The sequence below is a fragment of the Aulonocara stuartgranti genome, assembly GCF_965226115.1.
Source record: "Aulonocara stuartgranti genome assembly, chromosome: 14".
Taxonomy (NCBI): Eukaryota; Metazoa; Chordata; class Actinopteri; order Cichliformes; family Cichlidae; genus Aulonocara; species Aulonocara stuartgranti.
This window is the reverse complement of record NC_138950.1, coordinates 24745463-24773444: the sequence shown is the minus strand read 5'-3', so window position 1 is coordinate 24773444 and position 27982 is coordinate 24745463. Positions and strand designations below refer to the sequence as shown.

General features: G+C 41.4%; 1 protein-coding gene across 5 annotated transcripts; it reads right to left on the bottom strand.

The window, feature by feature from the left end:
• Positions 1 to 208: 208 nt before the first annotated feature.
• LOC309688189 (clathrin heavy chain 1-like) lies at positions 209 to 27982 on the bottom strand. Of its 5 annotated transcripts, XM_082503712.1 has the most exons (34): positions 27563 to 27982; positions 25098 to 25305; positions 19581 to 19849; positions 19213 to 19374; positions 18940 to 19053; positions 18644 to 18817; positions 16016 to 16213; positions 15595 to 15795; positions 15172 to 15324; positions 14912 to 15034; positions 14583 to 14720; positions 12604 to 12768; positions 12334 to 12514; positions 12084 to 12247; positions 11880 to 12005; positions 11612 to 11754; positions 11229 to 11463; positions 11000 to 11122; positions 10703 to 10848; positions 10337 to 10520; positions 10002 to 10194; positions 9699 to 9856; positions 9378 to 9542; positions 9139 to 9246; positions 8665 to 8832; positions 8220 to 8369; positions 7966 to 8097; positions 7760 to 7870; positions 7415 to 7585; positions 7052 to 7273; positions 4748 to 4768; positions 2143 to 2180; positions 1974 to 2049; positions 1746 to 1858 (listed from the first exon to the last, which is right to left on the bottom strand). In XM_082503712.1, the coding sequence occupies exons 1-33, from the start codon at positions 27602 to 27604 to the stop codon at positions 2019 to 2021; spliced, it is 4917 nt and encodes a 1638-aa protein (XP_082359838.1). In that variant the 5' UTR covers positions 27605 to 27982; the 3' UTR covers positions 1746 to 1858; positions 1974 to 2018. The 5 variants fall into 5 exon arrangements, with proteins under 5 accessions (XP_082359836.1, XP_082359837.1, XP_082359838.1 ...); XM_082503710.1 differs by lacking the exon at positions 2143 to 2180 and having other exon boundaries at positions 209 to 1858; XM_082503711.1 differs by lacking the exons at positions 2143 to 2180; positions 4748 to 4768 and having other exon boundaries at positions 209 to 1858.

Genomic DNA, 27982 nt, shown 5'->3' with positions numbered 1-27982 from the left:
TTTTCCAAGTCTTCAAATCTCCTAACTTCTGAGGCACACCCAGTTATTCGTCACTATAAGCAGGCCCCAAATATGACAGAACCCTCTCACTTCAGAAAAGAGCCTCAAGGGTTTTCTCTGTAGTTACTGCCTATTTAAACTGATGTAGTCTGTTTTATGTATATTGAAAAAATAATCAACTTTTTTGCCATCACACACAGAGACAGGGTACAATTTTTAGTTTTTATTTAGGCTAGTAGTTCCCTTTCAATTAAGTCATATTCTTCCACTTATCGATGACAGATCCCCTTTATTAATATGCATGACAACAGAAAGGAATTCAACTTATGTCAGGGTTAGGATGACACTTTACACACACAGCTTAAAGCATGTAAGGAAGTTAAGTACATCAAGGTAAGTAACAGGCTCTTATTTCAAACCATTCTTGACAGAGAACTGGATGTATGGAGACTTAGTAAATTTCTTCATCGTAACCATCTAAACACACAACCTACAGGAGTGTTTATGGAGCTAATCGAGCTGTCGTTAAAACACTAAACGTTCCACCAGCCTGTCTTCCTCTGCCTCTTTCTTTGTTCTTGCCACTAAGCATTAACAAAGGAGGTAACAAGACAGGGGAGGGGATGGACGACAGAGAGGTGGGGGTCTCCATCTAAAAGTTTTCAATTCTTCACATCTGTACACGCGAGGAGGAAAAAGAAAAAGAGGGGGGAAAAAAAAAAAGTAACGGTGACCGAGGGGAACACCACAACACCTGGCATACACGGACCTCAGCACGAAAAGGGTTCAGAGTAAATACATACACGCGGTACGGTTAAGGGCCCTGGGGTTTAGTGGCCGTGGTCCCGTCCTTGCACATACACAGATACAGTCTCACACAAGCACTGTACACAGCACAAGAGGTCACCTTAATACATGGAGCTAATGAGGGAGCGCTAATATCTAGATGGGTGGAGTGAAGAAGCTCAGTACAGGCTGAGAGAGAGGGGGGTTAAAATTCTTATTCAGACCTTTAGGTCACACACACACACACACACACACACACTCCCAGTCACACAGTGACATACGTCTGTATGCATTTAAAACTCCATAAAGCTACACGCCTGTGCAGAATATACTATCATTACTTAGTGTTGCTAGCTATAGCCACTGAAATGGCAATATATGTTCAATATTATATGTAACCTTTTTTCCTCAGAATATACAATGATGAAATGCATTATACAGACAAACGAGACAATGTAAGCTGTCCACATGTTCAGTACATCAAAAGTAAGAGCTCTTCTACATTAATTTCTTCATGAGTGCAAAATCCAATGCTCCTCCACCTACTTCAAAGGCTCATTGCTGAGCTTGAGCAAGTCCACTTCTCCATAAACCAATAAAAATTTTTGACATTAACAAAAAAAACCCCAAAAAAACCACACAAAAATATCTTAATAAGTAGTCATAAATATGGAATGTGGAAAAAAACAAACGTGTGGTCCAATTTCTTTCAAACAATACAAATAAAAGTCCTTCGATGCAGTTAAGTGTTTTCTCTTGGAACAGGACGACAGAATAAAAAAAATAGTGCCAGAAACGAGAGTGGGCTGTTGCTTGCTTGTGGCCCCTGTTGTGAGTAGAAGACCATGGGAAGCTGGTGAGGAACACAAAGGAGGGAGAACAGATGGAAGGAAGGTGTTGGGTTGAGTTGTGGGTGGGGGAGGATGTGGGTAGTTGGGTGTTCACATGCCGTAACCGAAGGTGGTCTGTGGCGGCTGGCCGTAGTTGGGTGCTGCTGTGTAGCCGTAGCCGTAGGGCTGCTGAGGAGGCACGGGCACGTTGGGCCCTGCTGTGAGCATAAGCTGGGGTGTGCCTGCAAGACAACGCCAAGATGAGTACTTAAAAACACCACAGCTGCGATCAAACTATTAAATCTATTCTCAAAAGGCACTACGGTGATCCAGTTTTGAACATGAGGCCTTTTTTACCGTAAACAATGGGTTGAGACTCTGTAGCCTGCTCTTCCTGTTTCCTCAGAGACTCGGAGGCTTCGAGTTTGTCCACCTGTGGGGGCACACGACGACAGCGGATGTGTCACACTTCAGTTAAAGTGAAGACGACGGGGCTCTTGAAGAGCAAGGGTTTGTAAAAACTGACCTCTGGGTTATTTCACTGGCTGACGGATGGGACCATTCCTGACAGGCGAAGACGATTACAGTCCAGATTTAAATAAAAACAGGCTGCGGGAAGCAGGCCTCGCTAAGGAGCCTAAGAGGAATAACTACAACTACAGAGCTACTGGCTACTCTACCTTATGGACATCCACTTACTGTGAAACGAATTAGGGAGTAAGGAGGGGAGACAAAGACAAACAGCTACTGGGTAATAATGGTCCCACCATCCAGCCACCCAAAAACATCTACTCTAACATGTTGAACAAGTGTGAGTATGTAGAGAACCCACCCTGCACCAGTGCAAACACCCTCACATCAGGCTTTTCTTCCAGAACACTACAACTACGCAATTTCAACCATCTTACTGTCACATTTTACCTTTAACTTAACCTCGTTCTTTTTAAAAAAAATCACTGTCGTATACTAACCAACCTGCTTGGATCTGTCGTCATCTTTGTTTCCTAGCTTAGCATCCAGTGTGTTCTGAAAACACAAATGCCAATCCACACCAGTAAGAACTTGGTGTTTCCAAGATTTAATACTTTTACAGGCGAAAGTGGCCATTATATACAGGCAAAATTAAATAAATGTAAAATAAGGTCAAATAAAATGAAAAGGTAAATATATATAGATTGATAACCCCTTGCTTCCTCCTTCCAATCATGCAATGAAGTGTTTTAATTCCTTTTTTGTTTTTTTACTACTCACCTGACCTTTACCAGAAAAGAGGTGTGATTGGATGAAGCCCCCCAGACTTTTCAGGCTTTAAACTACATTTTCTAAAGCCTGAAAATCAGACGTTCACTTTTGTCACTTTAATATTGTAGCTAACATGCTACATATCGTATCTCTAACTCCCTGCATGGGTGTAAACAGCTCTGTAAAACATGTAAAAGCCTTGAGATAAACTTTCTCAAACTTCCCATTATTTCTTCTTTGGTGTTTTAGCCTCAGCTCAGAAGCAGACAATGACAGTCGAAAGGACAAAAGATACAGTTGAAACAATTCAGAGAATTAAGCAGCCAGCGGGAAGCTTCAGATATTACCCTCAGTGCTCTCGGCTACGCCAGCGTGCATTGCAGTTGAGATAAGATAACTTAAACAAAAAGGGGGGTTGGATTCTCTCACGGTGGTTTTGGGTTCAGTTCTCTACATACTGTCTGGTTTACTAGTGAAAAAGAAAAACATCAGTCGATCTAGTTAAGAGGCCGTTTTAAGAAAAGTGTGCCGATTTATTAGAGACATGCTGAAGCAGCAGTTTAGTCATTTATTTCTTGAGGAGTGCATGAGAGAAAGACAGAGAAGCAGAGAGCCAAAGTGGAGGGATCGTGAACGACAGGGTGGAGGGGATGGTACTGTACAGCCAGTTCAACGTTTCCAAGAAGCAGGCACAGCCAACAACATGTCTCTTAGCCTGGCCTGAGTGCAGCTGATGCTACCAAGGGAGGAGGAGGGAAATGCATGCTGGTCGTTTTCTACAAGTTCTGATTTTTTTCTCCCCAGTGGATACACCCGGACTACAGATTTTATTCCCTGACCCACAAAAGCAATTTGTCGCTTGAAGAGAGCTCACTTTGCAAGAATACTCAAAGAAACAGAGAAAAATACACCCTCTAAAAATGCATGTAACAGGCTAACATTTATGGTTTCTAATGCCAGTATTGTAACTATAGCACTGAAATAAGTACAGGCAGACAGAAAACAACAGAAAAGAAATACTTTGTTAAAATGGAGCCTCTGTGGCTCCTCTAATGCTAATATTACACTCAGCTGCAGTCTATGCTAATGCACCACTGTTTAAACAGAACAATATCCTCCCAAGATTTGATTAAAACCAAAAAAAGGCAAACCTAGAACATCGACAGTATAAACACATCTGCTTCCTGAAATAAACTTGTTAGCAGTAGAGCGCAGCTGAGCAGAGGTACGAGACAGTAAAACATGAATTAATCTACAAATCTCAGAAAAAGGACCTGACCCACAGCAGGTGAGGGGAGGCTAAGCAGAGTGGCACTGTTCACCCACGGCCGAGGAGAGCTGATAAGCATGCTGGCTTCAGTCGAGGGCTCGGTTGCACGTCTGACACAAATATGTGAAAGGGCTTTCTCTAAGAGGCAGACTTACAAAGACCAACTGAGAGACTCTGAAGCTGCTTTCAGCTGTGGCAGGTGGCCGTTACCGTTGCACTGCTATAACAGATCTTCAAAAAAATGACTGTGGAAGTGTCATAAAGTCTCAGGAGCTGAATCAGCAATTAATCTGAGTTTAGCTGTCAGCTACGTGTCCAATTCACCAATCAGTTCTGTGATTCCTGGCCTGAGGCAAAACTCAAGCCGTCACGGACACACCAGCAAGCCGATCAGGGCTCTTGATGGGCGTGAAGAGCCCCGCTCTGGAGTCTCGTGGGTTGGTAGGTGGTCTAGTGGAGATGTGGAATTTACAGTCAGAAGCAGCAGAGAGTGACATGGGAGAGGGGACGGGAGGGGAGGGAACATGCAGTTTGTACTAGTTTTACTGCTCCAAACTACAGGCTACAGGACAGGGGACAGGGTCAAAAAGAATGATTAGAAAATGGATTGGACTTTCACCTTTTCCTTTATCGCATCAACCTGGAAAGGAAATTCAGAGAGGCAACTTAGGGAGGAAAAAACAAATGGGAGTCTCCCAAAATAGAAAGTGACAGAGAGAAAGAGAGAGAGAGAGCAAACAGAGGACTTGTCACTTAAAGAAGAAATATAAAAATCCTACGAGTGATGCGGGTAATTAATGCCACTTTTGATACAAATGCACACTTGAGATCAAACCTGCTACCGTGAACTTGCGCCTCACTTTTTAGACTAGTATAAACAACATGGCTCCTCTATGTCGCTAAAAAAGACCCAGATATACACAATCCCTTCATTTAACGTGACACAATCACTTTGTTTCTTGAACAGCTTAAATAACAGACTGAAGTATTTTGAATTTATCATCAAAAACTGGAACATAAATGTGTAAATGCTTCACTCGGGTTTGCGCGCTGTTATGAAAGAATCAGGTGTTTCTCTTTCGTGTGGGCTTTGCTTGCCATGTAACAGAGATAAATGGCGTAATGAGTCACACAGCAGTTATGAATCTCCTCCGTAACACATTTGTATGGAAAAGCAGCTTGAATAGATGGAAACCCAAATGAAAAAAGGAAAACACCAGTGATGACACATGGTGACTGACAGATGCAAAGGACGATGAACATGAATGAAGGAAAGAACTGGCAGTACTGGGAGGTGGGGGCTTTAACTGTGCAATACTGTTGAGAGTCCAACAGTATTTGCAAACACATTTTAGCTGCTGCTACTGTTTCTTGTAACAGATGGATGGAAATCCTGGGCACTGATCAGAAAAAAGATTTCTTAAGATTTTTCTTAGTCTTCCAAAGATGGCTGAAGGGACGATGGGACTAATTTAAGTCTTTAAATCTAACAGCAGAAGAAACATCTCTGCATGTCCTTATACAGTTGTGGTCAGAGGTTTGGACACACACAAACACTCACCATGGCCATGAATGTCATGGTTACTTTGGGCTTATAATGTTCTTTTTCTAGGGTGGAATGATTGTACAGCATACATCTTTAATGATTTTAAAAGACAAGGGTCTGGTGCACAAGTTTGAATTTATTTATGATCTTCTGCTATTTAGACAGAATCAAAAATGCACATAAATCTGATCCACAGTATCTTTTAACTTGACAGGACTTATTAACTTCTCATTAGTGATCAGAATTGACTACAACTGGTTGTTTCTCTTTACCAGCATGAAAAGGATTTGTTTGACAGCACTCACTGGAAGACCCAAGCTGTCACCCTCAGATGAGAGGAAATGGGTTAGGATGTTCAGGAACAACCCAGGAACCACCATGAGGCTTAAGCCTGTCATGAGCTGGAAACTGCTGGAACACCAGTAACACTTGTTACTGTGAAGCAAGTTTAACATCACCATGGACAGAGAGTGCTGACCAAAAAAGAAGTCCCTGCTCCAAAATAAACACCTTCAAGTGGAGTAATTTACAGCCTACCACATGAACAAGACAAATGCTTTCGTTGGAGAAGTAAAGGTGAGGGTTTTAAACATAAGTACCAGCTGTCAACCATGGTGGTGGCGGCATCATGCTCTGGGGCTGTTTTGATGCCAGTAGTACTGGTACATTGCACAACGTGTATGGAATAATGTAGGAGGATTATCATCTCCAAGTTCTTCAACTTCATCTTAAATCAGCTACACATTTGAAACTTGGACAGAATTACACGTTCTAACAGGAAAATGATCCTAAAAATACATCAGAACTGTTTTTGGAATGAATAAAGCAGACTTAAAATACGTTTCTAGAATAGCCTTTCCAAAGCCCCGACCTCAATCCTATTTATAATTTGTGGAATACACATAAAAGCCAACTAATTTAAATGAATTCTTCCAATTCTGTTAAGAAGAGTGGTCAAATATCCAGCCAGAATTATAATGAAAGCTTATTGATGGCTACCAAAAGCATCTGGTCGATGCTTGCTAAGGGACATTTAACTAAATATAAGTGGGGATCTATGTATATATGGTACCCTGTATTTACCTTTGTGTCTGTGTGGATTAGAGAAAATATAAAATAAATTCAAACGTATGCAGCCAATTCTTGTTTTTAAAAATATTAAAGATGTATGCTGTACAATCATTTAACCCTGGAAAGCGAACGCCTCAAAGAAATCACTTAGCTGCAATGACATTCATACCCATGATGAGTGTATCTAAACTTTTGACCTTACAATTATAAATTGGGTTTGTAACATGAGATGCTTTTCTCTCTTTAGAGGCCATATCATAAAGTCATTTACTTTGTCCTAATCCTCATTACCTCTGGCCAACCCACCTTAGTGAGATATTCCCTCATGACCTGGATGAAGTACGGCATGGAGAAGTCCATGATGTTGTGTCGCCAGGCAGTCTCCAGTACTACGTCGGGCCGCAGCAGGTCGTAGCAGGTGAATAGGCAGGCAGCAAAACACTCTTTCTTGTCTTCCTTCAAGAACCAAGCCAGGAGCTCTTCTGCCAGCTCAGTGTCTTTGGACTCTGATGCGTACTGCATGGCATCCTGCAGGAAAAAAAAGCCAGGTCAACAAACTGACACACCTAATCGTCTGTTTCCACGCTCAAATGTAAATTTTATATTTACATTGCTTTTAGGAATGTACTTTTCTTCTGCAACTCATTTGTTAATTTTGTACCCACGCACCTTGTAGAGCTTGTCCTTCTTGCAGAGCTCGACACTCTGTTTCCAGCGGTTGTTGCCTTTAAAAAGATAGGCTGCGATCCTCCTGAATTCAATCAGCTCGTGCTTCTCCAGGCTCTGGGCGAGCGAGATGTTGTCGAAGTTGTCGTAAGCGTCGATGGAAGTGCGCAGCGCCTGAGTAACACGAGAAACAATTGTGAGATTAGGCTGAGAAAGCAAGATGCGGAACAACTGCAACGTTTTAAATGTGTGCTTGCTGGAATTAACAATAACAAAGAGTTTCTCTTGTAATCAAACATCAGAGCACAGCACATGTTATAAGACCCAACTGACAAAATGAAACCATACCGCATAGTCTTCTTCATTGATGAAGAGGTTGTTAAGTGCTTCATTCACCGACTTGTTGTTGTGATTCTGGACAGACCTTAGGTAAGGCTTAACCAGAGGCAGCTGTTTCACCTGAACAGACAGAAATGTTTATCAGTTTTCAGTCTGGCAAAAGTCTTGATCTTTTGATTTGAACCAAAGAAACAGTCAAAGAAAATCATACTGACCTTGCTGAAGAAGTTGACAGCACGTGTGTGATCCAGTCTTGGAGAGAGGACAATAAGGAGGTCATTCAGCAGCAGTGGTTTAAACTCGAGATAAAACTGGACGGCCTTGTAGTACAGCTCAACATTAGCCACCTATGACAAACATAATGAAGTTAAACAAGTTTTTTGGAAAAAAAAGGGCAGCTCTGTGCTGTATTCCTGTCAAGAGAAGTAATTGTTAGCACTACCATATGCTTTTAAATTATGTTTTGCACCTTAGTGACAATGTCTTTGAACTGGCTTTCCTTCCAGGCATCAGCTGGGTGATTCATCATAGTGATGATGGCATTGTCATATTCCTCATACTTGTCATAGAGGAACACAAGTTCTCCCCAGAGGTGGGCCTGCTCAGCTGCCCTGAGAACCTGACACACAAACAGACATCAAGTCAAATTTAACAATTTAACAATTGAAAACGAATGCGGGTTTATAGACGTTACTGAAGATGTCAAAGTTGTAGTTGCTGTTCCTCTGAGGAGTTTATTTACTTTACTTCTTTTTAAATCCTAATTCTTTAGATATAGTTTTGTTAAAATGTTTAAAACAATCACATTATACTGAACTGCAGTCGCAGTCGGTGTATTGTGATGCATTTCGTCAGATTCCTGCCAAAATCTGCTTGGCTGTAAAGCTCATACTAAATCCGTTTCTCACACCCACCTTTGGAATGTTAACACGGGACCAGAAGAGCTCCAGGTGTTCCCTCATCTTCTGGGGTTTGAATTTGGAGTAGAGGATAGCCAGCTCAGTGAACATGCCCATGTGAGCACGCTCCAACCCAAGGGCAGCCTCTAGCATGGTGATCAGCTCCTCGAAGTAACCACGGTCCTGGAGGATACAGACAGACTTAGTGACACAACTATAACCCTTAATCTCGCTCCCCTACACAATCTGGGAAGTTATTTTGAGGCCCTTGAACCATCATAAACAAAACTCAAGTCTGTAGATACAGTGCGCTGAGGCGCAGGAAAACAATATACCATCTGTAAGCTGGAGAAAACTGGAAACCCTGCTATCCGCAGGCTTATATGACTGTTGACTGTTATTTATGCCAGATTAGTGATAGTATACATGCTCACCTACTTATCATTCATTGAAAGACCATGGTGTTTGGCCAACAGGTACCCCACATACCTGGTAGTAGTTGATGAGCTCCTCCAGTTCATCAGCGTGGACAACAATATGCAGGCCACACATCTGGGCAAGACGGAACTCCTTCCCATCTACACAAGCAAAACACACCTGACAGAGCAGAGGAAAAAACAAAAAACAGCTGTTAAAATTAGTCAGTCGAGTGAGTTTGTGTTTTGAACATAAGGCTTGAACTTGATCTCACTCTTTATACTTTCAAAAATGAAACTGATCTCCTTCACCTCCTTCCAGGTACGGGTGCTGTTAGCCTTGCGGGCTCCGTCCACAGCTGCCTGGTATTCTCCCAGGTGAACCAGAGTTGAGGCCAGACGGCCAAAGTTTGACACATTATTGTAAAGCAGTTTGGCTGCCTCGTACATCTTGTCGTCATAGCATCGATCACCCACCTAATGGAAGATGAACAAATTAAGTTAGACCAGCGAAGCAACTGTAATTGTAAACACGGGGTAAAGAATTAACTGGGAACTGCTGTATGTACAACTGCGTGTGCGTGTGTGTGTGTGTGTGTGTGTGTGTGTGTGTGTGTGTGTGTCAGGACCTACTTGCTGAATGTGAGCATTATTGGGTCCGTTGATGAACTCTTCCAGCTCGGCCAAGCGGTTGGTCTTGGCCAGGGCGAAGATCAACTCTGTCTCAACATATGACTCGCGGGCTTTCTTTCGAGCCATCTGCAGGAACTTCACCAGGTCCTCCCAGTTTCCTGCACACAAAAATTAACTACCATAAGCACCTATCTACTGCATATTTAACATTACGCCATTTAAGTATCTTGATTAAATAAAACAATAAGGTAAGTGATAAAGATCTTAGATCTTAGTTTTAAAAACTGAAAGAGATCATCTTACCGCTTTGGGCTGCAGCTTGTCCCACCTCCATGTAGGCCGAGGGATCATCAGCCTTAATGTAAGAGTCGATGGCTTCTTTCACCAAGCCCTTCTGAAGCTGCGCCTTTGCCAGCTGACTCCAAACTGGGGGCTCATTGCAGCGCTCAGCGAATTCATAAGCTCTGTCCAGGTTGCCGATGTGTTCGATCAGGACCTGGACAGCAGCAAACATTCAGATCGCTGAATATCAAAATGACCGGCAAAACTCTGAGGGCTGTTAGCACGCTCTGAATTAAGACAAAAACAAGGTGTTTAAAAACTTTAAACAAGTTGTAGTTAATAACGAAAGCGCGCACCTGCACAGCAGAAGTGTTGACATCAAATTTTCTAAATATAGCAAAGGCCTCCTCAAACAGCTCATTGCTGATGGCAATGTTTGCAATGTCTGGGGCGTCGTAGTTGTCCAGACGGTTAATGTACTCCATGACGCGTGTCCGATCAGCTTTAATGGCAGTCAGAATGAGGAGATTCTGAAGGTTTCTGAAATCAACAAGATACAAGCTTTTCACTAAATGCATTATTGAATATATCGAATGCTTTGCAAGCTCAATGTTCGTCAACTGGAACAACAACTATGAGCAGGGGACTCAGTGATGTCTAAATCTTGGATATGAAGGGTTAAATAAAAGAAGAACAACATTAAATACAGATAAGACTCTTACCTGTGTTCACTAAAGACAGAATTATCCAGCACAATCTTTTCCAGAAGCTCGATGAGCTCGTTAGGAAGGTCGGCGGTCATGAAGGCCTTGACTGTGACAGACACCTCCTCTGGATCCTGGGTCTCTGATAAGGCTGTCTGGACGACCTGCAGCAGAGACCGACGACAAACATGACGCATAACAGCTGATGATTGGTTTACAGTATGCAAGCTAACGAAGCGTTACAGCCTGGGAACTTTTAACAATACACTAGTTTAAGTGGCATGATTTAGTATCAGAGATAGTAAAAAGTCACACCTGGTCAATGAGTGGTCTTCTGTAATGGTTGGTCTCCAACAGCACACTTGCCCACAGCTCTGGGTTCTTGCGGCGTACAAGGTAGCGGGACAGACTCTTGAACAGTGAGTTCTCATTGCACACCTGAAGCAGAACGAAAATATTTGAAATAAAAGGCCAATAAAAACCTCGTATTACTAATGACCCGGAATTTCGCCTTCCAGTTAAAATGATTTGTTTTTAAACTCACGTGAATGAGTTCTTGGTCACACTGTCCTCTTTCATAAGCCACGCAAGCCAGGTGGGGGTCTCTCTTTTCACAGTACTTGCCCACCACGCGGCTATCATAGTAGGGGTTCTCCCTCAAGAAACGCTCGGGGTTGTTGTTGCTGTCGATGTAGATCTTGGCCAAGGCGTTGTGGGTTGCAGGCTCCTCACAGCCTTCATGAATACGAGCCTCCAACCAAGGCAGCAACAACTTCAAGCTGGAGAAGGAGGCACAGTAAATGTGTCACAAGCTTTGACAGAATATCATGAAGGGAAAGGACCAGTTTAACACACAGGTCGAGTTAGACCGCCGAGCGAGCGATTCCTCTTTTGCGGTGCACTTTTAACAGTTCTTTTGGTTCTCACCGATTTCTTTTCTCCACTTCAGCGACCAGTTCATCTGTGGAGAACTGTCCTCTCACCACCATGATCAGGTTCTTAATTACATCTTCGGCACAGTCCACATCCAATAATCCACCAATGACTACTGGCAGACGGCTCGGGTTCACCTGGAATAAATGACAACAGAATTATGACACGTTTCCATCAAGGTAAAAACAAATGCACAACCACAGAGGTAGACCAATACCGAGAGAGAATAAATGAGTAAAAGGATGGAGTTTTATTAATGTACCTTCTGTACATAGATCTCTATGTATTTCTGTAGGCTGTTGCGGTACAGGTACAGGACCAGATCGTGGACGAAATCAAAGCGGTCACACACGATGATCAATGGCAGCTGGTCGGTAAGCTTGGCTTCCTGGAAAAAACACAATAAAATGTTGACAGACAGAAAAATCACAGGTTTATTTTGCAGATAACCGTTTTCTGCACGGACCTTGAGGAAGTTCTTCACACGTTCGGGGTCGTAGCAATTGCTTTCTCTGCAGATTCTCTCCACCTCTTTGATTTGGCCTGTTTTGCACGCAGCCTGAATGTATTTGAAGTGAACTTCAGGATCCTGGCTGAAGTTCACAATTGAGCCCAAGAAATAGAACAAACCTTCAAAGCAAAAAAACTCAGAATTAGCAAAAGTAGTAAAACAAAAGATACGTTGGGTTTTGTTTTTTTGCACCTTCCCCACTAACCCTCAAAGCTCTTGAATGACTCAAACAGTTCAGTGAGGGATTGAGTAGTGAGCTGCTCGTGGTACTTGGAGGCGACCTGCACGCAGATCTGCAGGTTCTGCCGGATGTTGGCAGATAACATGGCCCTCAGACACTCCAAGGAATCCTCCACAGACAGGGAGCCAAAGAAATTCACCAACCACTGAAGAGATAAATAGAAAATCATCAGCGACACAAAGACAATCACTGCAAACCACAACAGCAATTTTATATTCTCGATCTGTGTCGTACCTCTGGGTTGAGAAGGTGTGTATGCACCACTGCTCGTTTAATATCATACAAGTCAGTGTAATGCTCCAGCGCTCTCTGCAGGAGGCCTGCTTTCTCACACAGTTGGGCCACGTGAGCGCGATCATAGTGGGTGAACATCTGGTTACCCAGAATGGCATCTGCAACCTGCAACAAATGGCACACAGACAGGCCCTGTCACACACAGACACTCAAATCCAAACATGTCTGTAAACAGCAAAAGATTTGATCTGTTGTGAAAGAAGTTGGGGAAAGAAAGCTAGAGCGCCGTTTTAGTTTAGGTGAGACCTACTGGTCACTGGTAAATGAAATAATCTGGCCTGTCTGGACCTGATGTACAGTGGGGCAAAAAAGTATTTAGTCAGCCACCGATTGTGCAAGTTCCCCCACTTAAAATGATGACAGAGGTCAGTAATTTGCACCAGAGGTACACTTCAACTGTGAGAGACAGAATGTGAAAAAAAAAATCCATGAATCCACATGGTAGGATTTGTAAAGAATTTATTCGTAAATCAGGGTGGAAAATAAGTATTTGGTCACCTCAAACATGGAAAATCTCTGGCTCTCACAGACCTGTAACGTCTTCTGTAAGAAGCTTTTCTGTCCCCCACTCGTTACCTGTATGAATGGCACCTGTTTGAACTCATCATCTGTATAAAAGACACCTGTCCACAGCCTCAAACAGTCAGACTCCAAACGCCGCCATGGCCAAGACCAAAGAGCTTTCGAAGGACACCAGGAAAAGTATTGTAGACCTGCACCAGACTGGGAAGAGTGAATCTACAATAGGCAAGCAGCTTGGTGTGAAAAAATCAACTGTGGGAGCAATCAGCAGAAAATGGAAGACATACAAGACCACTGATAATCTCACTCCATCTGGGGCTCCACGCAAGATCTCATCCCGTGGGGTCAAAATGATCATGAGAACGGTGAGCAAAGATCCCAGAACCACACGGGGGACCTGGTGAATGACCTGCAGAGAGCTGGGACCAAAGTAACAAAGGTCACCATCAGTAACACACTACAACGGCAGGGAATCAAATCCCGCAGTGCCAGACGTGTTCCGCTGCTGAAGCCAGTGCATGTCCAGGCCCGTCTGAAGTTTGCCAGAGAGCACATGGATGATACAGCAGAGGATTGGGAGAATGTCATGTGGTCAGATGAAACCAAAGTAGAACTTTTTGGTATAAACTCAACTCGTCGTGTTTGGAGGAAGAAGAATACTGAGTTTCATCCCAAGAACACCATACCTACTGTGAAGCATGGGGGTGGAAACATCATGCTATGGGGCTGTTTTTCTGCCAAGGGGACAGGACGACTGATCCGTGTTAAGGACAGAATGAATGGGGCCATGTATCGTGAGATTTTGAGCCAAAACCTCCTTCCATCAGTGAGAACTTTGAAGATGAAACGAGGCTGGGTCTTCCAACATGACAATGATCCAAAACACACCGCCCGGGCAACAAAGGAGTGGCTCCGTAAGAAGCATTTGAAAGTCCTGGAGTGGCCTAGCCAGTCTCCAGACCTCAACCCCATAGAAAATCTGTGGCGGGAGTTGAAAGTCCGTGTTGCTCGGCGACAGCCCCAAAACATCACTGCTCTCGAGAAGATCTGCATGGAGGAATGGGCCAAAATACCAGCTACTGTGTGTGCAAACCTGGTAAAGACCTATAGTAAACGTTTGACCTCTGTTATTGCCAACAAAGGTTATGTTACAAAGTATTGAGTTGTATTTTTGTTATTGACCAAATACTTATTTTCCACCCTGATTTACGAATAAATTCTTTACAAATCCTATCATGTGGATTCATGGATTTGTTTTTCACATTCTGTCTCTCACAGTTGAAGTGTACCTCTGGTGCAAATTACTGACCTCTGTCATCATTTTAGGTGGGGAAACTTGCACAATTGGTGGCTGACTAAATACTTTTTTGCCCCACTGTATCTACATGTTCATGTACCTGTGGTGCATGGACCAAATTCATTTCCAGCAGGCGCGTCTGCAGTGGTCCCTCCATGGGTCTGTTGTTCTTCAGGGCATCTAGTAGGAAGGACGTGCACTGCTGGATCAGGTTGTACTCCATGAATACGTCAACAATCTGGAAAATTAAATAACAGAGAAACCGCAAAAGTTAAACTCTCAAAATCTTGGTTGTGTTGCTACACATCGCAGAGGTGTGGGATATTTTTGCAATCATGTGCTCAGCTACAACTGTGAGAATAACTACGATTCAGATCATAGTCATAGTATCTTTTAGCCACGTTACCCCCCAAAAATCTTTATTTTTACCTGTGTAATGTCAGCCAGTGGCTCTTCATCCTGAACCAGCATCTGAGAGAACTGAAGACCTTGCTCTGGACTGATCCGCATTACGTTCCTTAGCAAAAAGATCCAGTCTGGAGTGTAGCCAACCTACAAGGATGACAGACATGTAAGGATGTATGAAATGCTCCCCATCTGTGATGTAGGTGTATTAAAAAACAAAACAAAACACTGTGAACCATATTACAGCCCAAGATATTTTATTTACCAAGTCAGTCATCACAAACCTTCTTGGCATAGAGAACAATCTTCTGGAATTGGCCAGTCTCTGCAAAGCACTGAATGACCTTATTGGGAACATTGGCTCTGAGGTAGACGCTGAGGGCGAGAGTTGGATCTACAGACTTCACCAAGTCTCCGAGCTCCTCAGAACATTCCAGCTGTAAACACAAACAGAAGGGTTAGAAACTATAACAGTGATCTGCCATGGTACAGTGGAAAAAACAAAAACAAAAAAAGGGAATCTGGGTTTCACTGGCCTACGTGATCTTCTGCTTTATACTAAATGATTTATGTGATTCAGTGAGTCAGAGTAGCACTCTGATTTTACATGGTCTCAGTTTTTTTTTTTACTCTATGATATGATAGATGAACTTGAGATATAAATATTTAAAGACTGTCCACTTTAAAACCAACCACTAAACACATACCTTATCCTCTTTTAGCCATTTCTCCAGTAGCTGCTTTCGGCCCTGCTGAAGGACAGGCCTGCAGAGCTCCAGAGACTCAAACTTATTAAGTTGGCCTTGATCCAGCAAGATGCCAAAGTACTGAAGCAAGGGAGACGTCTGGCCTGGTTGGGCGGGAACACTTTGGAACCTACGGATGGTGTCTGGTGTTCGCAGAATACCCTGGAGAGGTAGGATGGAAACTTCTTAGCCCATTGAAAATACAAAAAGGTAAAATACGGGAAAAAGGAATAAAAGCAGCGCGCGGGCTGTACTCCCTTTAAACAATTTTGGAAGCATTATCTAAACTTGTTTTTACAAATTTTCTTTGGTTTTCATAGTTATATAAGCTACTGAAATCTTAGACTCACAGTCTCAGTGCACAGAAGCACAATGGCAGTACCTTGGGTGCATTCGCTGCCACCTTTGCAGCCTCTGAGTAATTTCCTGCTGCAAAAAGGGTGTTGAACTTGCGAGCAAACAGCTCCTCAGCACCAGCGAGGTTGTTGCGGACAGCCATTCGGAGTGCAAGGTCTGGATTCTGGAGCACATTGGTGATGTATGGAATGATGTTTTCCTCCTCCACGCATACAGACAACACCTGGAAAATCAAATGTGCACATAAACGCATGTGTAATTGGTAACACCTAACTGCCTTTACAGTTAGTTAGAAGCTGTTCATACTTTTTAAACAGCTGTTGTCTTTGCTAGCTATTTAACACTGATATTTGTGCTGTGGCGTATGCTAGCTGTACTGGTGGTAATTGCCCGCCTGACAGAATTAGAACTGAACCGCGACAAAACACATTCACTGTGACTTTTAAAGGCGTTTAAATGTTACTGACTGTCACCAATGACAGGGGACCTGTATCCACTGCACTGTTCTTGCTGTTCTAATCACATGATGCAAAAATGTATACAAAGACAACAATTATTCATTCACAATCAGTTCTCTCTCATTTAGGGAAAACACCACAGCACTCAATAGTTTGTAAAGTCTTAACTATCTCTAAAACTAATAATGACACACTTACAAAATTAAGCTGGCACATAACATGATGGGAAATCCTACAGCTGGAGGCTGAGAAAAGTAAAGACACATGGAGGTGACGCGAACAGCGATGCTCCAAAAAAACCCTTCAGACCAAGAAAGGAGCTGTGTTTGGTGTTTGGATGCTTTTCGGTTTTACAAAATGAGACTCCTTCTGCTTAATATCCCTTCACACTCCTTTATCACAAGGGGGTCATCTGATTTTAAGGGTCCCCTCTAGTTATTATTGTAAGCATCATTACCTTACAATAGTGTTCCCCAACCCCCTGGCCATGGACCGGTACCGGTCCATGAGTTGTTAGGTTGAGGCTCGGGTGTGAAATTTATGGTTATCATTGACTTGGTTTCCCTGGGGCTTTTCCCGTGTTGTAGTTGTGTCTTATTTTGAAAGAAATATTTACTCGTTACCATAGCGACCAGAGAGCATTAAAAGGCAGAGAGGAGGACGTTACTCTCAATGTTGTTGGTGCATTTCAGGAGTACGCTGCTAATAAAGTTACACAATTACACAGTAAATTCGCATTTATTATTATATTTACAAGATACCACAGTTGTTGTCTTGGTCGTATCATTTTATTTTGTTGTTTATCCGCGACACCTTAAAGGCCGGTCCGTGAAAATATTGTCTGACATTAAACCGGTCCGTGGCGCAAAAAAGATTGGGGACCGCTGAATTATAACAACAATCATCTTTAGGTGATTGTTGTTGTGATTTGCGTTATATAAATAAAACTAAGTTGAAATTCATCTTCTTCAACTTTCAGTGCAGCAGGGCTCAGGGAGCTAGGTGAGGCTGAGATGACGTATTACTCTGGCCTAACAGGTGTTATTCCTGGTGACAGATTAACTGTAACATGCCACATGTTGACTTTGTTTTTAAAACACCGGGAACCAAAAGTGCCATTATATTTAAGCTAAAAGCATAACAGGCAGTGTTATTTATGTTTCGTTTTCCTTTCATTAGGATCACATTAAACTGTCTTTATATTCTGTACACTCCTGAAAGACTAATGAACCTATATAAAAGATTCACATCATACATTCAAAAGAATCTAAATAATAAATACTATGATGCTGCAAAACTGGCAGAATATTTTTTTTAAAAAGTTCTTGGTTCATGTCAAACTGTATCCAGCTACAACACCTTCCAACAAAAGTCCACCAAAATGTAAATGCAGTTTGGTGTACAGTGATATAAAGACACAAAAAGAGACAGGCACATATTCGACACAAAATTGAGAATAACTGCTGGCAAACCTGGGTTTGAAATTAAGTTCACTGTAAAAATCTGAGTTAAAAGAACTGCATTATGAGACCTGCACTTGTCACGTTTCTGAATTACATGCAGGGATTACCACAAGCTGTCGTGTACAGTGTTACACACACAGTTGCACATGAAATGTGTGTGCGTGCGTGTAGCACACTGGCCTGTGTACAGCAGACCCGCAGGTGAGAGCCAAGAGCAATAACAGGATTAGACTGCGTAGTCTGCCTGGCCAAGCTGAGGCCACCTGCTGTTAGTGTCACATGCTGCCTGACACTGAAGATGCTGCCACTGCCTGATATTTTCAGAGATTTCCTCAGTCAAGGTCACACACCACACACCACACCACAGGGAAAGTAGTCCACTACACATGTGTGCAGACTGGTTTAAAAATATACATCAGGTTTGGAAAATATCTTTAAGCAATTTTCAAAAACAATATGTAGTCACAAATATTAAAATAAAATTGGAATCTGATAAGAAATATATTAATTTTATCTGTCACATATTTAAAACATCTACCAAAAACATTATTCAACTCATTTTGCATCCAAAATTAAACACAGTTTAACCTGTTCACTTGCACAAAGGCCCAGATGAAATATCTATACTAAGCTTGGCTCTGTGCTCCACTGGAAATTAATAAGCGGCTCATTCATCATTGCATTCTAGACTTGCTACTGCAAAATATACTCCACAAGTGTACATTTGAGTACCTGTCCTTTCCTGTTGACTCCAATAATTCCAGCAGTAGGTTCATGGGGGGCAGTGACAAAAATGGTCTCTCCGCTGATCCTGTTCATGTAGATACAGGTTCCAGTTTCCAAGTCATATAGGTGGATGTAGCCATATTTGGTGATGAGAAAGACTACATCTTGCTTGGAACTGATCTAGATGTACAGAAAGGGGAAGGGAGATATAACATGTATAGATAGGAGGACTCTTTAGCAGGATACCAAACTAAATACTAAATAAACAAAGCCTCAGATTAAAGAAGAGGGAGGTTTTGTACCTGCATGGCCACAGGGAAGTCATTCTGGGCTTCTGGAGGAAAGAAAACATCCACAGCTTTCTTTGGAAACGGCTGGTTCCCAGTTGGTGGAGTCCCCACTTCAATAATATGGAGCTAGGGGAGAAAAAAGTAATGAAAACAAAAAGAAGACAAAGCAAGACCCCAAATGCCTTTTTCTAATCAGTATTAATTTCCACTAAAATTACTTCATCCCGATCTTTTTATTTTGCAGCTACGAGGCTTTGAGCTTCTCTTAATAAGTATAAATCTTACTTTTCCTCCCGCCTGTCCCCGCACGGCAAAGCAGAACAGAGTCGATTCCTCGGTGTTGCCTTCCATCTTGAACTGTGCAAATCCAGCAGCATGTCCTTCAATAGGCTGAGAAACCTTTCTGTCCACCGAGTACAACTGCATGGCTCCAACGACACGGTTTTGCTGAGGAGGAGAGAACGCCCACAAATCAGACTAAAGTCTGTGATGGGGTTTTTTCTGCTATAAATTCTGCTATATCATAAACTTACCCTGCAATGACTAATACAAATGTGATGCATTTCACACACACTGACATCATTTTAATATTTTGTCTGAAATATTATTTTGATTGTAATATTACGAAGCTAAAGCAAACTGTGTTAATTCACCTGTGCAGAAATGCCAATGAGCAGCAACCACTTCTGTTTGGCATCAGTGCGGTAGTTGATGATCTGGCAGCCTGCCAGGCTGGAGTGGCGGTCAAATACTTTGATTGGCTGAGAGTCACCCTCCATGCTCCAATGGTAGACCGCGTTGTCTGTGACCAGGGCGACAGTGTTGAGGGAGATCCACTTCCAGAAGGTCACGTCATCCGTCATCGTGTGAGCCTTCATCTTGCTCTTCATCTCAATGTTAAAGATCTGCAGGGTCTTTGCAGCTGAAAATATTTAGAGCTGAGGTTAACACGTTAGCCGTGCTGGGACGCTGCTAGCCCACCCCCTCCAAAATTTTTAGATTGTAACATTTAAAACGAGGAAGAAAGAAAGAAAACTTGAATCGGTCTACTGACTAAAGCTACGGCACACAACCCACAGCAGAGTTTGGGAGGAAATCAATTGGGCATACCTCTTCCAATTGCGGGGGAAATGCAGGTAATCGGGGAGGGTTTTGTTTTTTTTTTGGTTTTTGTGTGTGTAACACCGATAGACCATACAAAAAGCCAGTACCAGTGTCAACAAAAAAGGGGCAAGACCAACAAAAGGGCAACCACTTAAAATGTTGGATCTGCATTCAGTAACATCTGATGCAATAAACTGTTACGTGTTCAGCTGCGTCTAACTATGCAACCCTCTTGTGATAATATAAAATCATTCACCAATTAATTACTCTTCTTTTTATTAGAGAAACTCAGGCTGTGCTTAGCACTGCATCAAAGAAATACAGCTCCCACATTCATTTCAGTGAGGTCGGCACAGCAAGAGGTAGCCAAGATTGCAAAGAAACTAAATGAGGTGTGCCACACTGTTGGCTAAATATCCATAGAAACAAACAGATTCATTTGCAGTGGCAATGGAGGATTGGAATAACCCAATCCCTTATCATAAAAAGCTTTAAACTCACAGATCTATCAGTCAGATTGGTCTTCTTCCAATTAGACTAGAACCAGTGTATAGGCCTGTATGTTGCTTAATATCTGTTGGCAAGAAAACTGATACCCAAATTTTTCATTCTATTCCCTTGAAACTGGTACTGACCCCCAAATTTCATTATCAGTTACTCTTATTAGCATTCTGATGCAGTTGCAGGTGGTTGCATTTTTCAATGCAGTACTGGAGCTTGATTGGAAATAGCACCAATTAGTGCTGGGCGATATGACGATATATATCGTGTGGACGATAGAAAAGTGTCTATCATGCCATTTTGTCTTCTATCCTTTCTAACCTAATTTTATAAATTATTACATAAAATATATCATTAACCCTTTAAAACCGGAGCAGGCACACTCCTTTTGCCTAACTATTTTTAAATCCCTGTAGAACTGGAAACACGTAAGCTAGCGCAATAATTGTTCTTGCATATGAAACCGGAGTTGTACTTACATCTTATGCCATTAGCTTGTCCTAGGTCACGGTTTCCTTCCACATATAGCTTTGCAAAAATTGCATAAAAAGCATTTGCAGCAACAAAAACATAATATTCCAGAAACAGGCTTTGCCGATCCGATCAGTTGTTCATAACACTTCCTACATTGGAATACGTCAGCGCGAACTATCGCGTGTCAGCACCTGCCCGAAACCGGACGTGACATCATTTCGCGGAAATGTAGTTCTTTACCTTCAGGGCCTTATAAGCCTTTGCTGGTGTTTTTAAAAGTCATGTTTGACTTTATGCTTTTCTGTATTGTTTCTGGGATGCTTAGATCTCAAATTACACCGTTGTAAATAGTTTATTTTGATGCACATGCTGTTTTTTTTTTGCAAATTTGCATTATAATATTTTTCATTTTTCCTGAAGTATATAAAAATTTGTGTATCTCAAAAATAAAACTATGAAGACACTAAAAATAAATTTCTCGTGGTTGGAAACTATTTTGTGCAACTTTTTTGTATTTACAGTTTTAAAGGAATAAGCCTCTTAAATTTCTCTAACTAGAAATATATGTAAAAAAAACCACAAACGATTTAAAAAATTTTTTGTAGTTTATTGCGCTTTTTTGCAATTTATGTAGTTACTATGGACTTAATGCATACATATTATTACAATTTGGGTTATAACGGTTGTATTGATGTATAGCAACTTGAAATTCTCCCACAAATGGCACTACAGCATTTAAAAATATAAAAATAAGCTCTGGCGGACTTGGTTCTATGGTAGGTCTTAAAGGGTTAAATAGCCTGTGGCAAATAAATTTGTGTCGTCTTCTCACTATACATGCTCTTAACTTTATGCAAGAAAAAATAAAGTATAAAAATTGATATTTTTCACAAAGAAACTCTTGTGGTTTTGCGACATGGTGCTGCTTTGCGTGCACCCGGATTTGCAACATGCTTTACGGTAACTCAAAACGATGGACGTGCGACAGGTTGCAGTTTTCATGCCTGGACATGCAACAGGCAGAGACAGCTACACAGGCAGCCCAAGAAGAAGCACTTTTACCGAAAAGAGCTGTGATTTGGTTACATTTTGGGTTCAACAGCACCAACATGGAGCAGAAGATGCCCATTTGCAAGCTATGCTATAAAACTATTCCTGCACTCAGTGGCAACACAACAAATCTCTTCTATCACCTACAGAAGGTCCACGAAAAATAATACTCAAGAATGCAGAAAATCCGAGCTAAACCAAGTTGTGGAACGACGGGAGCAATTTGGGAAAATTGCTGTATCTTCAGCTATACTACCTGAAGATACAGCAGTCTTTCGCACAAGGCACGCCGTATGAAAAAACTTCCCAGCGCCATAAACAAATCACAGGAGCCATCTCACGTTACATTTATAAAGGCATCGCCTCTGTTTATGTAGTTGAGAAGGACAGCTTTCGTGACCTCGTCAAAGTTCTTGATCTGAGTTACGTTATGCCCGGTCGTAAGCACTTCAGTAAAGTCGAGTTGCCTTGCTTATATGATGCATGCCGGGCCAAAGTAGAGAAGGATGTTTGCAGTGTCGTGCATTATGCCTTGACAACTGACATATGGACGAGCAAAGATACGCACCCCAACATGAGTGTAACCATCCATTTCATTAACAAAGACTGGACCCTTTGCGCTCGCTGTTTACAGACTGCGTACTCTATAGATGACCACAGGTCAGGTGGTATATCGTGATATTTATCGTTATCGTGATATAAAATAATTCATATCGTGATAAATATTTTTTCCATATCGCCCAGCACTAGCACAAATACTATGGTGTCTTTGCTTCTCAGATGGCTCAACAGTGACCTTTCATGCAGTTTTGGTTCAGTATTTCAATTCTTCATCAATATTTCAATCCAAACCAGATCAGTTAGGAACTACTGCCTACCTACTAGTATGACATGGTCCACAGTGCATGCTCGAAATGACCTGTGTTGAGCTTTCCACCCACACAACCTACTAAAGAAATCAAACTCCTGTCATGTTGTCATAGGTCTTAGGGGATTCAAGCTGAAATTTAATCCCAAAATAAGGGATGTGGTTTGGGTCTGAATGCAGATTAGTAAGACCACAAAGCACAAAAACAGATGAGATGATGAGAAGGATGCTGGACAGATGCACTCTCAGCCATTCTGTTCATTTCCTCCAGTTCAGTCGCACTGGAGGAAAGACACTTGAATTCTTATAGGTATAAGCTCTAGTCTCAATCTGGCCCAAACCAAATAAACCACATGTTTCACTGGTAACAAAGTGCATGACTGACAGTATAGTGGCATTTCTGAACAGTTTTTGGTAATACTGTGGGTATAGTGCACAATAAAATAAACTGCCTGCATAACTACAATGCAAGATATAAAGTGCAAAATTATTAGTCTAGAATATATAAAATATAAATGTGTGCCCAAACCCTAAATAATTAACACATGTATATGACTAATCCTCTGGTATAATAAAAATTACAATTAGTTGCTATTTAAAACAGAGTAACACCACACACTGAAAGTGTGAAAACGTGAACAGTTATTGAAAACCTGTCATGAATGTCAGTATCTGCAAGGTGACAATGAGGTAATGAGCATTTGATGTTAATATCTGCGTTATCCCAGAGGCAAGCCAGTCAAAATTGCACCTGCACACTGAGCAGCACATTTTTGTGATATGAGGCTGGCATCACAGCCCAGTTGTTTTAAGCATTCTCTGTTTTTCCTACACTCACCAAAAAAACAAAAGAAAACCCTTAAGCCTGAAGCCTGACCTTAAAATGGGAAAATCTCATTAACCATTCTGTTATCCTTTTGTGATTGCCACAGTATCCTTTTTGACAGTTTCACATTTTTAATACGACCATATCATTTTGTTTTCTGCATGTTTTTTCCCCTTTTACTACACACACGTTCCACTTTATTACGAACTATTTTCCAAGGCATCTCAATTTTTCCAGATAATCACCTGACTTTCCGTATATTACGGTGACTGTCAGTCACAGAAAATCTTCATTTAGTTTAGACAACTTTCTGACTCAGATGTTCAGCAGCTATGTGGATGCCTTCAGGTTGTGAATGACAGTTTAAAAATAACTCAGGAACTGTATTACTGAAGGCTTTTATTGTTGCTGTGTAATGAAGACGTAGACAGATTTACATGTGTTTTCACCACAATGTCAGTGCATTAATTCGACTATATGACCAACACAGGCACACACTCTGGTTATCAAATAATAACAAAATATGGGGAGGATAACGTCTAATTTATTACTTTTCCAATGCAAATGTATAACCCATAGGTTTTTATATTTTTTAAATTTGTCATCAACTCCAGTACAGTACGAAAATAAGGTACAGTGTTTAGAAATGGTCAACTGTGATATAAAATATATTTCCGGTGTAGCTAATGGAAAAAACACGTGAACACAGAAAACAAAAGGAAAAAAAAAAAAAAGAAGATATGGTCCTTTAAGCTACTGTCTTAATTTTGTTGTGCTCGCCTACTGTTATTACTGTAAATCCAGACATTCGTTTAAATTACTTTCATTACTGTGCAAACATTTCAAGACAGTGCATACAGGATCACTCTGACAACTCATGATACATAAAATTCAACTCACCGTCTGCAAACATAAGAAAGCAGTAAGAAATGAAAAAGAGCAAAAACAAGCAAAATAGACAAAGGATTCATGACAGCATGACAATTTGCTAGTGCTACTGCTTCGTGAACTAAAACAGCAAATTCTAAATGTAGCACAATTACATTTCTACGTACACACACACTATTTAGCTACTAGTCGTTTTCAACAAACAGAAATGGGGTGATCTACATATGAACATCAAAATGAAAAGCAGACTGTGATGGCTACATAACTGACAACACAGTATTTTTTTTTTTTTTTTTACACAAATGGACCAGTGTACTTTTTACAAAAACAAAACAAATATCAAGATAGCAAGGTACAAACCAATTTTAGCTGCTTAATTTTTAAGTCCATGTGCTTTGAAATCCTAGCACACTTACTACGTGATAAAAGCGCAACAGTGGATTTAAGATGGGGGCTTACCTTTAAGGGCAATAACTTTGCTAGCAGGGTTCATGATGGCGCTGTCGGCAGAGATGGGGCGACGGATGGGGTTGTTGGGATCAGCCAAATCAATGATGACAACCTGAGCCTGTTCACCAACCTTCTCTCGTACACAGATGAACTTGTCAGACTCCATTGTAAGCGTGCTAAATCCAATGTTGGCTGGGTTGATCCCCAAGTTCTGGAGCTGGCGATGAAGAGAAGACCTGTTTTAATGGCAGCCATTGGCACACAGTACAATATCGAAGACAAAATTTCCTTTGGCAGGATTTTTCCTTAACCAAAAAGGTTCTGAACTTTCATCAAAGCAATATCACCAATATGTGCTACTCAATCATAAAATGTATTTTTCCAATGTCCAGAAATAACAAAATTGTACAGACCTCTGTTAAAGAAGCTAACACATATTACTATGATTATATAGTAGCTAACAGGGCTTCCTAACACAAAGGCCCACTCTAAGGCCCAGTTTGTTTACTTATATCAGCAAATATGATCATATCTACTAACAGCGGTCATCTATGTTTATGCTGGATACATTTCAAAGACACTTTGATAAAATACTCAACATTTATGACAAAGCGGTTGGTAATATTCTAGAGTTTGATATTATGTATGCAGATGATCTTGTGGTCATAGTGCTAGTAGTGCTGATCTCCAGCAGCTCATACACATATGTTCTGCCAATGCTGTAGAAAATAACATTACATGCAATCCCCGTAAGTGACCTGTAATGATTTGCAGAACTGAGGAGGACAAAGATTTCCAGAGTTGAAACTTGATAACAATCTTACTGTCGGTAGTAAGGTCGAATATCTTGCTCATCTTATTACAGATCAAATGACAGGTAATGATAATATCTGTAGGAAATGTTGACTGATGTATTCACAAGTTAATTTCCTCTTATGCAAATGTATGTACAAAGGAAAGGAAAGTGAGTTCACGAAAACCTAATGTAGCTTTAAAAAGATGCTATGATGTTATTATTGAAGAGACAGACAACTCAAGCAAGGTGTTTATAATTACTCGTTTCAGTAGATTGAAAGCTTTATTAAAAATATTGTGAATTAATTTATCTGCAGGCTCAATGCTTCTGAGAATGTGGGCTTAACACACTGATAACATGGAACCGTACGTTATCTGTCTTTATTGTTCAGACACTGGTATAGTTATGGGAAGTTGAATTTAGTTTTTAATCTCTTTGTGTTTTTTGATATGCTTTGTTTATATGAAATACGTATCTGAGATAAACAAAGACTGAAGAAAAATTTATTTTTTTTAATTAAAAAAAAACAAAACAAAAAAAAAAACAAATTATGCAACCCAGTATCACAGCAAAACGTGTAACAGACATGTTGGTCTACCATGTTCATTTCACGCATTGCCCGTCCAAAACGTGAAATGGACACGCATGCAGAAATTGCATTACCAGCAGGGGGAGATAATAATATTGTAGTAATGCAACATACTACACAGGGCAAATTGTTTGTTTATATATATTTTTTGGCCCAGAAATGCATAGCTGGTGCATCTCCAGTACATTCTTCACTGTAAAAAGCCAATGATGTCAAGTATGCTTATTTCAATTGTGCCTTTAGTTAACAAAAAATACCTGAAGCTTGGCAAAAGGTCATCCAAGGGTCACAGTATAAACAAAATCTCCACAGGGGTTCAAGCTTTGATTTATGGTTGGGAACCTTGGGTATATCCAATACAGCCAGAAGCTGGGATGTACCAGATGACTGACTGATATGAATGTGGACAGCAGAACAAAATCGTATTCTTTTGGCAGACTGAATGGACCACCTGGTTCACTTCAGATAACGCGATGAATGGGTTACATTTCAGTCAGAAAAACCCTAAAGAATAACCCGACTCTCCCTTCAGCAGTAAAAAATGGCCTGTCGTGACATAACGTTTCTCTATGACGTGAAGCATCTCTGAGTCTAGTCAGACTGCAACTGACCACGGTTTCACGGCTCATAACTTAAATGGGCACATGACAATAACATAAAGCATGCTTTAAACAGCTATACTATGCGTTCATGTTATGCAGGTCAGCGATTGGAATGTTTCGCCTCACAAGGTCCAAACGTTAATTCGATATTGAAATAACGCTGAACAGACCAAAACGTGGCCGTGCATCAGTCATACGCTACAACCCAATAAATAGTCACTCAAGGTCAGAAAAGGTGATTGTCGTTAACTAGTTTCGCCTCCTGGCCGCGAGTGACAGCATCAGTACAATGAATGAGGAGCTAGCATGAGAGGCTAGTTATTAGCTGCTGGCTAAACGGGGGATGGGAGGTCATTCATTTGCTGCGGTTATTGACGTTTAACGCTAGCTGAACTAGAAAGCTGTCAAAACGACCGTTAAGCCGGAAAATGAAGGGATCAAAGAGAATGTAAGGAAACGATATAGCTACTAGATTCGACCACTTTACCTGCAGGTGCTCCTGGAAGCGGATAGGCAGGATTTGAGCCATGGTTGTTTCCTTGAGCTTCTCCGGAGTCCTGAAATTCTGGTCGTACAGCTAGCTAGGCAGCAGCAGCACCGCGCTAGCTACGACCTCCTCACTGAATGTGTAGGTCGGAGCCAGTCGGTGAAAACGATAGCACTGTTTTAAAATAGGCAAGATGCTGTGGGTAATCGTGTTTCCGAAGTGAGATATCAGTGGAAAAATGTTAAATATGCCCCCCCCTTCTGTGTATGCTTTCTGCACTGCATCGATGGATAGCAGTGGCTATGGCTGATCTTCTGTCCAAAATCCGCAATGGCGGCGGAAACGGCTCACAGCCTTCCCAGTCCGGAAGCATCTAGGGATCTCTGGAAGGGCACTGGCTCTGGCCCTGAACGTATGGAC